Source organism: Malus domestica, chromosome 11 (assembly GCF_042453785.1).
Source record: "Malus domestica chromosome 11, GDT2T_hap1".
NCBI lineage: Eukaryota > Viridiplantae > Streptophyta > Magnoliopsida > Rosales > Rosaceae > Malus > Malus domestica.
In genome coordinates, this window is record NC_091671.1 from 35,318,619 (window position 1) to 35,331,666 (window position 13,048).

General features: G+C 38.5%; 1 protein-coding gene across 1 annotated transcript; it reads right to left on the reverse strand.

Annotated features, from left to right (window-relative positions):
- Window positions 1-551: 551 nt before the first annotated feature.
- LOC103448729 (transcription elongation factor 1 homolog) lies at window positions 552-2,669 on the reverse strand. The gene is made up of 5 exons (XM_008387999.3): window positions 2,536-2,669; window positions 1,783-1,915; window positions 1,389-1,459; window positions 925-946; window positions 552-808 (listed from the first exon to the last, which is right to left on the reverse strand). The coding sequence occupies exons 2-5, from the start codon at window positions 1,893-1,895 to the stop codon at window positions 748-750; spliced, it is 267 nt and encodes an 88-aa protein (XP_008386221.1). The 5' UTR covers window positions 1,896-1,915; window positions 2,536-2,669; the 3' UTR covers window positions 552-747.
- Between the last annotated feature and the right edge of the window lie 10,379 nt (window positions 2,670-13,048).

Here is a 13,048-nt window from a genome sequence, read left to right on the forward strand (position 1 = left end):
TAGATGCTAGATCCCAACCCGTCGCCCGACTAACGACTAATGCCTAACGTCTTTTAGAACCTTAATAAAATCAAATAGGATGGTGCTATTCACATACCAATTTTACCTTCTACACGCCCTATGTTAATTCCGTTGATTCTTTGCACTCCATACAACTCAATGGTGGAAATTAAAAGGAGTATAAAAGATATAAAAAAAAAAAAAAAAACATGAATAGCGCCACCCATGAAACATATAAGGGAGTATCATTAGTTTCTTATCTAAAACCGTACTATTTACAATTCCGTTTAGCGGTTCGATGAACTGGTGAACCAAACCGGACCATATCAAAAACGTCGATTATATTAAACCTAACCGGACCAATACTTCATACCCCCATTCCTTAAAAAGTAAACATGGCCTTAGAAGAATACATGGGAGGTAAGCAATCACACTGGCAAGCCACGCACAGCAGCGTGAAATTACCAGACAGATAAGTGACTAATCATCCACATCAACCCTTACCGGAAAAGCACAAACACTAGCTGAAAGAACCACCACCAACAGGTAAATTGAAGCAAACGGACAGCAACGCGATATCTTATTTATTCCATTATCGCATAACGTTAAGGTTATGTTACAGTACATGTATTTATATATGCTCACTCAATAAACAGCACGAATAAGGTTCGTTAGTACTTAATTGGACACAAGGGCACAGAACCTTCCAGCGCTCTCTTTCCTTTACAATACGACTGAACTTTCCACCTAAGCTCCGTCATCATCGACAGTGTTCACCCTCTCACATTCATCTATCCATTCGCTGTATCTGTAATCGAAAATTTTATGGTCAAAGAACACAGGTAAAGGAAAAGAGAAACTATGTTTTAATAAACCCACCAGCCGGAAAATAATAAGAGCATATTCATATGAACTTCTACTTACATGTCTATTGGTTCAGTCAAAGCTGAAAAAAAACAAACAAAAAATATATCAATAATTACGAATACATATGGATGTGGCAGTCCCTATATGAAAAACAAGAGAAGTATCTAAACAAAGTAGCGAGTTAATACCAAATCCACCACTTTTTCCTACAACCTAGAGGAAGTTCCTATCCAGTTTACCAATTTGAGGTTGATAGACATTCGAAACAAAAATTTTAATCAAGTTATCCACAAATTTCCTAATGCCGTCCTTTTTCTGTCCATATACCATTACAATCCATACCTTGTGATCAAAATATTCACAAGTCTGTTCAGAAACATATTTCCATTTTGAATGATTTACCTAAACCTCCCTACATCTCCTACATCTGAGATTTATGTGTAATAATGATCTCTCCATCCTGTTATACTAACACTACGCCTCAATAGTAAATTAAGACGAGAGTAAAGTATTTGACATACCTGTGACGGTTGTGCTGAAATTCTCTTGGCAAATGCAACAGATAGCCTCGCCAATCAAGTTTTTCATGTCACTGAAACCAAATAACTTACTTAATTTCAATTCAAGACAAAATGAGAGAAAAATACATGTGCAAGTACACTACCCAATCAGATGCTAGATTGTAAATGAAATTCAAAACTGGAAAAGGAAATGAAATACAGTGACCCATTATCCCCAACAGCAAAGACCAATTTCTCGCACCATATATGACAGACCACAATTCTCATATGTAAGTGACAAAACCACATTCATCAGCAGTACCATAGAACATACAAGAACCAGCGGAACTCAATGCTTCCTAAAAAGTTATATACACCAAAACATGAGCAAAAAACAGATTAAATAAAAACTTACATGCGACACTCAACGCTGCTCCCATGGTTGCAGAAAGGGCAACAGAAAACTGTATCCAGCTTGTCCGTTCGCTTCCTAGCTGCAGGCTTTGCCTTGGCCTTTCTCTTGCCCATTTCTCAAAAAAAATTCTGTCCTGTTGTTATAATTTAACCCGTCAGTTCGCATACAAGATGCTAACAAAAACATACAGCCACCAGTTCACCTGAGCTCCCCACAGAGATAGATGGTGCAATCCCTACCATCATTTTAGAGAATATGATCCAATCAACAATTACATAAACCCTTTGTGTGCAGCGGAGTGCCGAGTGCGCATAGAGAGGTTTTAAACTATTTCGTGTAAAAAAATTATCGCAATACTGCGAAATTCAAATGCATGAAAAGTACAAGGAGAAAGCGACTACGGGGTTTCCGACGACATTAATCCCTAAAAACCATTGGAATTGAAAGAAAAGTGTTTGTTGTTAATTGTATCAAGAACGAAATTTTACAGCAGAAAACATGCTACCCAAATTCCAAATTTCACAATATATGAAATAGAAAAGAAAAATTCTAAAAGGGGGCCAAAAACCCTAGAAAAATTACAGTGAAAGAAACAAAATTGAAGTCAGAAAAAGGGAAATTAAGAAACGATGAAGGAAGAAAGAAGACCTCAAATTTGACAGCAGCTTAGAATTATGTGAGAATTGAAGTAAATAAACCCTAAAATTACGAATCCTAGATCGGAGATTGAGGAGGGAGAAGGAAAGATCGTACCTGGGAGTGAGAAGGCGCGCTGCTGAATCGTATGATTGGTCTACAAAACACGCTATATTTCCTGCGGGGGAAGACAAGGGCGGTCTCTACTCTCTATTTATAGGCAAACGTTGCGGTTTTGCCACGTAAGAAATATTTTTCAATTTTAAAGAGCTAAAAGTCAAATATGTGTCTCAGATAACTTGCGCGAAACCGGTTTCACCGCCTCGTGAAGTTTTGAACTAATAATGCATTGTTATGTGCCAATTTTTATGGAAGTATGAGATGTTATGATAAACAATAAACTCACTTCGTGTAAATTATTTATTGTGGAACTAAATCATTTTACATGTATTAATAAACACTACTAAAATTTAAAAACAGATAGTGTCTTGGAAGAAAATTTATTGCGGAACTAAATCATTTATTTTCGGTTGAAGTGGTTTGAACATATGAAACAAAGATATACAGACGTTTTGGTTATAAGATATGATTACGAGACAAATGCTTAGGGCCAAAGGGGTAGATAATGACATTGGAAGACTCGAAAAGAGACTCTAAGAAAATACTTGGACTACTTGGATCTTACAAAAGACATGGCACAAAACCGAGCGCAGTGACGTTTTATAATTCATATAGCTGACCCTACTTAGTAGAATAAGGCTTTGTTGTTATTGTGAAAGTTTGTACATTTTAATAACTTTCTCATGTTGCACTACGTGACTGGTGATACCACTAAAGGATCAAGTAAAATTAGTTAGATGTTTGTTAAAGTTTGTTAGGTTTCTTATGTAAATAGACAGATTAGACAAGGGTATAATTGTAATTGTAAGGGCAGTATATTGTCTATATATACACTGTCATACCATTGTAACTTTTAACAAAGAATTAATATAAGAGAGATATTTAGAAACTGTGAATTCTACATGGTACCATCGCCAAATCGCCTCACGGCTTCTTCGATCCTGCCATTTTCTTCTGCTCCTCTCTGATCTTCTTCTCCGGTGACATTGATTGTGTTGTTCTTCTACTCCGATTCAGGTTCTCGACTTCTTTTTCTTGAATCTTAATGGCGTCTCCCTCTGCATCCTCATCTCCAATTGAGTCGGTGCCTCCTCCTAACCCTAATTCTTCAAACCCTAATTCTTCTTCCCCAAATCTCAATTCCTCTCAAATGTATAATTCTCTCACGATCCAGAACATTGGCAGCATGGTTCCGATCAAGCTCCGGCGATCCAATTATCTGCCATGGCGTGCTTTGTTTGCTCCGATTCTTCGTCGCTACAAGCTCCTTGGGATTGTTGATGGCACTGAGCCTTGTCCATCTCCCTTTCTTCCTGATCGCTCTCTTAATCCTGCTTTTGAGCAATGGTATGAGAAAGATCAGAATCTGCTGATCTGGTTCAATTCAACGCTCTCTGAGGAAATCATTCCGTTCACAGTCGGTGTCTCTTCCGCTCGTGATCTCTGGCTCAAACTTGAGCAGCGTTTTGGTGGTGTCTCGGATGCACACATTCATCAATTGCGTTCGAAGCTTCAAAATATTCAGAAAGGTTCTCAGTCCATGTCTGACTATCTTCAACAAATCAAGGAGATCTCCGATTCTCTCACTGCTGCTGGTGTATCTCTCATTGATCGTGATCTCATTGCTGCAACTCTTGCTGGTCTCTCTGATGATTTTGAATCGTTTACTGATTCTATCTTACTTCGCCTTTCGTCTACTTCTTTGGATGAATTACATGGCATGTTGCTCACTAAGGAGTTATCCATGGAGCGTCGTAAGAAAATCTCTTCCTCTGAGCCTTTTCATGCCTTCTCTGTGCAAGGCCAACCGCCTCTACTTCCCACACCATCACAAGCTCTTGCTGCTCAGACTCCTGGAGCATCACCACTTCAGAATTCTTTTCGGTATAATTCTAACCGAAACTACAATCGTGGTTCCAATCGAGGCTACACCCGTGGTTCCAATCGAGGCTCCAATCGTGGTTTTAATCGTAGCAACTCCAACTCTGGTTTCTCTCGTGGTTCTTATAATTCTGGATTCAACCGTCATGCCTCTCCTTCAGGTCACAAAACTCCCTGTCAAATTTGTGGTTCTACTAGCCATGAAGCTCTTGATTGCTTCGACAGAATGAATCCAGAAATCTCAGGCAAGTTTCCCCCAGCTAAACTTGCTGCCATGTGTGCTCATTACACTGCGAAGTCCTCCAATTCTTGGCTCATAGATTCGGGTGCTACCTCTCACATTACAAATGATATCTCCAATATTCAATCTCCAACTCCCTACCATAGTGAAGATAAGGTGTACATCGGAGATGGTAAAGGTCTGTCTATTGCTCACACTGGCACATCTACTTTGCATACTCCTACTTCTTCTTTTCAATTACACAATGTTCTTCATGTGCCTCATATGAAACACAGTCTACTCTCTACCTATCAGTTTATCAAAGATAATGATTGTTCATTGACTCTTGATATTCATGGATCCTCTGTCAAGGATCGTTTTACGGGGAGGACGCTTTTGCGGGGCCCAGTTAGAGGTGGATTCTTTCCTCTTCAAGGCTCTTCTTCCTCCAACACTCATACCTCTCCTACTGCACTAGTAAGTAGCTCTACTAATGTTCGCATTTGGCACAGCAGACTTGGTCACCCCTCTTCTGTTATCTTTCGGAAAGTTCTGTCTACGAATAAAGTTGATGTCCAAGGCAGATCGTCTCTAGACTTCTTTTGCAAAGACTGTGCTTTGGCAAAGAATCACAAGCTTCCCTTTGGCACTACTCCATCTGCATCTTCGACCAGTCTTGAATTGTTGCATTGTGATGTCTGGGGGCCGTCTCCTGTTGTATCTGTCAGTGGCTATAGATATTACTTGCTTATTGTTGATGATTACAGCAAGTATAGTTGGTATTTTCCCTTAAAGTCTAAGTCTTCTGTATTTTCAACCTTTGTGGAGTTCAAATCCTATGTAGAGAACACTATTGGTAATAAAATCAAGGTTGTTCGATCTGATTCAGGGGGTGAGTTTACAAGTCATCAGTTTCAGCATTTTCTTAAACTTCATGGCATTTTCCAACAATTTAGTTGCCCTCATACTCCTGAGCAAAATGGATGCGTTGAAAGGAAACATCGCCATTTGGTTGAAACTGCTCGTACACTCTTAGTGCAATCTCAAGTGCCTCATATGTTTTGGGTTGAAGCTTTTTCTACTGCTATCTATCTCATTAATCGCCTTTCACTTGGTGGTCTACTGCAATCTCCTTGGGAACTCCTCTTCTTCACTTCTCCAGATTATTCTCGCCTTCGAGTTTTTGGCTGTGGTTGTTATCCCTGGCTCAAACCCTATACGACATCCAAGCTGGATAGTAAGAGTAAATCCTGTGTATTTCTTGGGTACAGTCTTCAGCACAAGGGGTATCGTTGTCTTGATCCACTTACCCAACGTGTTTATATCTCTCGGCATGTACTATTTGATGAGACCACTTTTCCATTCCATACTCTATCCTCTGCCATTGTTCTTCCCCCTCCTTCCTTTGCTGATACTTCTCAAGTAAATCCTTATGTCAACCTGCAATTTCCTATCTCTGCTCCTTCTTCCCCTGCTTCTTTAAGTCCATCACCTGCTCCTTTGAGTTCATCACCTGATCCTTTGATCAATCCCTCCAGCACACATTCTCCTATACCTCCACTGCATTCTCCAGTGCATCCCTCTTCAGTCCCCTTATCTTCACTCTTCCCTCCTCCCACTAATATCCATCCTATGATCACACGATCTAAAGCTGGTATCTCTAAACCCAAAGCCTACTCAGCCACCAACCATCCTTTACCCGACACTGTTGATGTTATTCCCTCTACTTATCTTCAGGCCTCCAAACATGCCCATTGGAGATCTGCTATGCAGGATGAGTACAATGCCCTGCAGTCCACAGGCACTTGGTCTCTCGTTCCGTTTCAATCTCATCAGAATATTGTTGGCTGTAAGTGGGTGTTTCGGGTTAAGAAACATCCGAATGGCACTATAGATCGATACAAAGCTAGGCTTGTGGCCAAAGGCTTTCATCAGCAAGCTGGTTTGGATTACAAGGAAACGTTCAGTCCAGTTGCCAAACCAGTCACCATTCGCATTCTTCTATCTCTTGCAGTTCAACATGATTGGTTTCTCAACCAATTGGATATCAGTAATGCTTTTCTGCACGGAGATCTTCAAGAAGATGTCTATATGCAGCAACCCCCCGGTTTCAATGATCCCAATTATCCTCATCATGTCTGCAAACTTCGAAAATCCTTGTATAGATTGAAGCAAGCTCCTCGGGCCTGGTTTGACAAACTCTTTGTAGTTCTGAAGTCCTTGGGTTTCCATCAATCACAATCTGATGCTTCCCTGTTTGTGATTCAAACACCTGTCCCTATTTTTGTCTTGGTGTATGTCGATGACATTCTTGTCACCGGTCCAAATCCTACTGCTTGTCACAGTTTCATTCAGAAACTCAGTACTATTTTTCCTGTGAAGGACTTAGGCCCCTTGCATTATTTTTTGGGTCTTGAGGTTCAACGATCCTCTGCTAGTCTTTTCCTACATCAAAGCAAGTATATCCTTGACCTGCTTCACAAGACAAACATGGCTGGTGCAAAACCCTATCTTACACCTCTTGGGTCAGTCCCCCTTGATCACACAGGTTCCTTGTTACCTAATCCACACGAGTACAGATCCATTGTAGGTGCCTTGCAATACTTAACTTGGACACGACCTGATTTATCTTTTGCTGTAAATCAGGTCTGTCAATTTATGCATGCTCCCCGTGAACCACATCTTCAAGCAGCCAAACGCATTCTCAGATTTCTGAAAGCCACTGTCAGTCATGGTTTGTGGTTCAAGAAAGGTGATATTCATCTTACTGCCTATTCGGATGCTGATTGGGCCGGCTGTCTGTTTGATCGACGCTCTACTAGTGGTTATTGTATATTTCTAGGATCCAATCTTATCAGCTGGAGTGCTAAGAAGCAACCAACAGTTGCTCGTTCCTCCACTGAAGCCGAATACAGGTCGTTAGCCCACACAGCAGCTGAAATCACATGGATTTGTAAAGTGTTCAAGGATCTTGGTTTTCACCTTCCTCATGTTCCTTCTCTCTGGTGTGACAACCTGTCTGCAATATCTCTTGCTTCCAATCCAGTTTTCCATGCTCGCACCAAGCATATAGAACTTGATTACCATTATATTCGAGAACTGGTCCTTGCCAATCTTCTCAAAGTTCAGTATGTGTGCTCTCAAGATCAGTTAGCCGACATTCATACCAAATCTCTGTCTAAATCCCGATTTCTATACCTGCAATCCAAGCTTTCTCTTGGTCCTTTTGATGCATCCAAGTTCAACTTGAGGGGGTGTAAAGGATCAAGTAAAATTAGTTAGATGTTTATTAAAGTTTGTTAGGTTTCTTATGTAAATAGACAGATTAGACAAGGGTATAATTGTAATTGTAAGGGCAGTATATTGTCTATATATACACTGTCATACCATTGTAACTTTTAACAAAGAATTAATATAAGAGAGATATTTAGAAACTGTGAATTCTACAACCACCTCCGTAGCGTCCCATGTATATGAAAGTTCTACAAAACAGGGGCAGATCCACAAGTCTATCCTGCAATCATTTCCTCTGATGAAAATTTAAGAAGCCAATGACAGATAATATGCAGAAACACGGAAGAATTGAAAGTTAATTAACATAAACCTTGAAACACATTAAGAAATGGAGCAAAACGACTACCAGGACGACAGCCAAGCAGGTAATACATCAGTTTGGCATGAAAACATCTACACCAATTCAAACTTTTGATAGGAAAATGATATGTATCCCACCCTTTATTTCCCCAACTTACATGCACATAATTGCAATAAAAGAAGAACAATGTGTCAAACCCGATATGAGCATGGGAAAGAAATGTCGGGATAAAAAGTCGGGTTGTATAGCGTTGTTCCTTTTGAATTTTGATAAGCCTTGTCACATTTCAGTGGAAGTTTTGAAATCAATATCCTACATTCCTAATGCTTAAGATGCAGTACAGACATTCGAATAAGAATACCGAAATGTATTAAGAAAAACGATCAATAATCATCATGAAAGAATCAAATTACTAACAGGGCAGTGCTCTCCATTCTGGATCTCGACATCAAGAAACTCGGCTGCAAGATGCCGAAGTGCCCTTCTGGACCCTTCCCCCTGCTTCCCCAACCACAGATATCATGAGGACACATCATAATACTTCAAGACGAGATGTTCCATCACTGAAAGAATGATTTTCACAAATATGTTCTTCTAACTCTTAAGTTATAAGTTAATAAATAAATAAACTTAAGACCAAATTGACATAAATACAAATAAAAGTCAACCTTTTCTCAAGTCTCGGGGACAAATGCCACTTATTTCAGTACGAAAATCAACAACGCGTTCTACCGGGCGAACAAGTTCAAGGACTATTAGAAATCAGTGATCCTAACAAGTTAAAGTACCAATCGTAAGATAATATCCAACTACTGAAACACAACTAACGAATCAACTAAGAAATAATAGATACAAAACTGTTTGCCAACAATGCCAAGCTCAGAGATCTAGCCTGTCCAATGACAATATGGCGGAACAGAGAGTAAAAGAAAAGGAACTAAGGATTACCAGCGTAACACGTCCAAGGGCGCTTTTGTTTCCTTGACCGACACCAACCATTTCACAATCCATGGCTACTTCTACGGTCAAGCTGTCAAATGGTTCGTGAGTTCAGTGATATGACCACTTAAAGTTGTTAAAGGAATGTAAGCAGCGTCTAGATTTTGCACATAGGAAACCAATCTCAAATTCATGATCTAGTTACACGAAGTTGCATTCTAGTAAAACATATCTATCTTCTGATGAATGCATAGAAAGAAATAGTAAGAAAATAAAAGATATAAGTTCTTTCTTCTGTTAAAATTGAAACCCTTGAGTGGTTCAAAATTTCACAAAATTGGAGTTCATTCTATGTCAACTAGATTTCGACTGATAACGAAACCAGTCAGCATATAGCTTTCGAGGTCTATCTAAATGTTTAATGGAGACGAACTTGAACAAAATTAAACGGGGTGATTGTGAAGACAACCTGAAACAATTACTCTTTTTCATAAACAAAAAGAAGAAAAACCTCACCTCTCAACAAACCCAAAAATCTTAACTGTGAGGAAGTGAAGAGAAAAGAGTCTCACATCGTTGAAAGGAAATTCCTTACAAGAAATAAGATGTCCAGTTACTCCTCATATTGCCAATTCCTCAACTTTCTTAATAATATAATAGTAGGTTGGCTCACGTGCTCCACATTACATGATTTATGTTGTCAACAACAACTTGAAAATTCGTCACACGTTAAGGAGCGTGTGAGGATATGCAAGTAAAAAAATTCCGCATCAGTAAAAGAAGAAAGCAAATTCGCTTGAAGGGGCATGTAAGGATGTGAAGGTAAAAGACTATCACATCGTTGAAAGGGCCTTACAACGACTAAGACCATCCGCATGAAGGCCAGATGACTCGTTTTAGCCATCTGGCCCTTTAAGAAATTAATATTTTAATGAATAGTACATAGTCATATTTCTTATCATCTCCAACCGATGGTCCAAATGACCATAGGCCAAACATAGCCCTGTGATAAAAAATCATCTCCAACCGAGGGTCAAAGGGTTATAGTATGAAATGTGAATAATTGAAATAAAATGATGTAAGATAGTATGAAATGATGAAAAATATGTGAGAAATTGTGTAGGAAAAAATTAGATATTAAAAAAAACAAAGTGGGCTAGCCAGCAGGTTGGCTGAAGATGGCCAACTAGTTGGCTCTTTGACACTTTTTGTCCGTATGGCCTACAAGTCCTTTGGCATAACCCTTGGATGAAGACGATTTTCGAGCTATTTTTTGCCCTCTAATCCTCTGGACATTTCGGTTGAAGATGGTCTAAAAGATTGTGTTGCACCCATATTAATAGTTTTATGGTAAAACCAACATTCTTCAACATTCATACAAAAACCCAAACGCCCACCCAAAAACAAACATTTGAAAGTTCTTTTTTCTTTTCTCCAGCATTTTCTCAGCAACCAAACACACCATCAAAGAAGAAACATGTTCAAATAATTACCCGGAATCATCACTAACTGGAGTGAGTGGATTGATACGAGACGGAGAATCATCACCCAACTCCTCATCCGATCTCCCCTTCCGCTTCCATGTAAATAAAATTATCAAAAATTATAAAATCAAAAAAATTTAAAAAAAATTCATGGCTTTTGTTCTCATTAAAATTAAACCCAAGTCTTCACCAAAAAAAAAAAAACCCCAAGAAAAAGAAAGGTGCTTTTGTTAGGTACCTAAGAATTGTTGTGGTAGTTGGGGCATGGCTCTTGAGCTTCTGTTGGAGCTAAAGCCCAGTTAGGGTTCAGTTAAAGTTGTTGTTAACGCTTCTTTTTCATCTTTTTTCTTCTTCTTCTGCTTGGAAACACAACAAATATGCGATAGTGAAAGTACTTCACCGTGAGTGTCTGCACGTCTGAATTGAAACGGCGGCCCAAGTAGTCGTAAACACTAAAACAACGACGTTGCAAATTTAACTTTATGTTTTGGTAAGTTGTCACTTTGGTCTTTTACGTTTTAAACTCATCAATTTAGTCTTTTATTTATTTTGTTATTCATCGTTGTCGTCCAATGCAGGAAAAAAAATCCATTAATTTGCTGAAGTGACAAGGACCAACAAAGCCATTATTTATCATTGATGTCGTGTGAGTAGGCCACACTGAATTTTAAAGGGCCAATCATTTGTCTGCCCCATGTGTCCTCCTAAGCCTTCATGCTCATACACATATCAAGGTGTCATTCAAACCCATGATATGCCACAGTGCCTTTCCCAACTCAAGAAGGTAGGGTCGACTCTTCGAAGTCTACCTAACATGGCTACATGCGGCCTCACCTCATAGCTACATGTGAGGAGTCTCACTTATAGATAGCCAAGTATTGAAATATACTACTAAGAATTCTTTTTATTTTATTGGTTTTAGTTGATATTGGTTGAACTTGTTAAGATAACGGTTTGGGTTCGAGAAAACCGACAATTTGATCGTTAAGATTAAGGACATTTTGATATTTTAATACACAACTAAAGAGAACTTGGGTCATGATTCAAATCCTTCTTTATTTTACAAGCTCAATGTAACTAAAGATAAATTGAAGAAATCATAGAATGTTGTAGTTGACTTACATGAATAGCAAGGTCGATGACTAATTATTATATATAGTTTTGAAGAAATTTGATCTTTCAACCACAATACTAATCCACTAAAAGCATTCACATTGGTTTAAATAGGTGATAAATTCCGGCCAAGTTTTTTTAAAACAAAATTGGAAATAACCTTTTTTTGTGTGTGATTTTGATTGAAAAAAACCTTGTAGGCAGTATCTGGTTCCAAACAATCGGATAAGAGAAAGGTGAAGATTCCATATCCTTATATTCCTTCCCTTTTATAATGTTCTTGACAACTTACACCACCCAATTTTCCATAAACATTGAGTAATGTGCATTTGGGGATCAATATGTAATTTTCTAGGAATAGCAACAAAAGTAAAAGAATAACTTTTTTTTTCCTGAAAGAATTGTTACACTAAAGAAGAAAAGAAACAATTTTACAGTTACACAATGCAAAACTGGTAAAAAGTAGTAAATATAGAGAGTGGAGAAAGATATTGGGAATTTGGATCATATCCGAATTGTAATGTTCGGATCTTAAGGATTAAGAAATTTGAGCCTTTAGTTTGTGTGAAAGAGAAATCGGATCCTTTGATTTGTGTGAGGCAGACCATTTGAATGAGTTAATTGATCATTAATGGTACTTCCTGGATCACTGCTTTGAGTCTTAAGTTGACAGAAGGTAGAAAATGGAAGTCGCTTTATTTACAATTACAAAAAGGAATTTAGGCACATCTTATTGTCGGCCTCAGTTTGTGTGGTCCGTATTGCTTGATCTTGAACTCTAGATAGTGAGATCTGTAGTGGATCTTTGTCCAGATATTGGCAACTTTTGATGCATATACACAGTGCATTTACAAAGATGGAAGCTATTTTGGGCATTTGCGTTATGATTTTTGCGAGGTGAAACCCATAATTGTCATTAAAAAAATTCCATTCAATAATATAAATATAAATGAGAACAAACTCAGAAGGATTTTAGCAAGTGAGAATATGGTTTTGGATTGTGTTTGCATAGTTCCATTTTTTTATGGTTTAAGAAAATTGTAGTCCTCCACCCATTGTTCGATCTTGATACAATGGTGGACGAAAAGGTACAACATTAAAGGTTAAATAATCACCTACCGTTAGATTAAGGTCGAATGATGGAAGATCATACTTTCCTTGTGTCACGGGCCGCATGTTAAAAACAAAGAAAATGCCCAAGACATCATATATCTAAGCCCATGAAGCCTTGTCTTCATGGAAGCTTCTGGAACGTCCCGGAGAAATCAAGAACGTGGC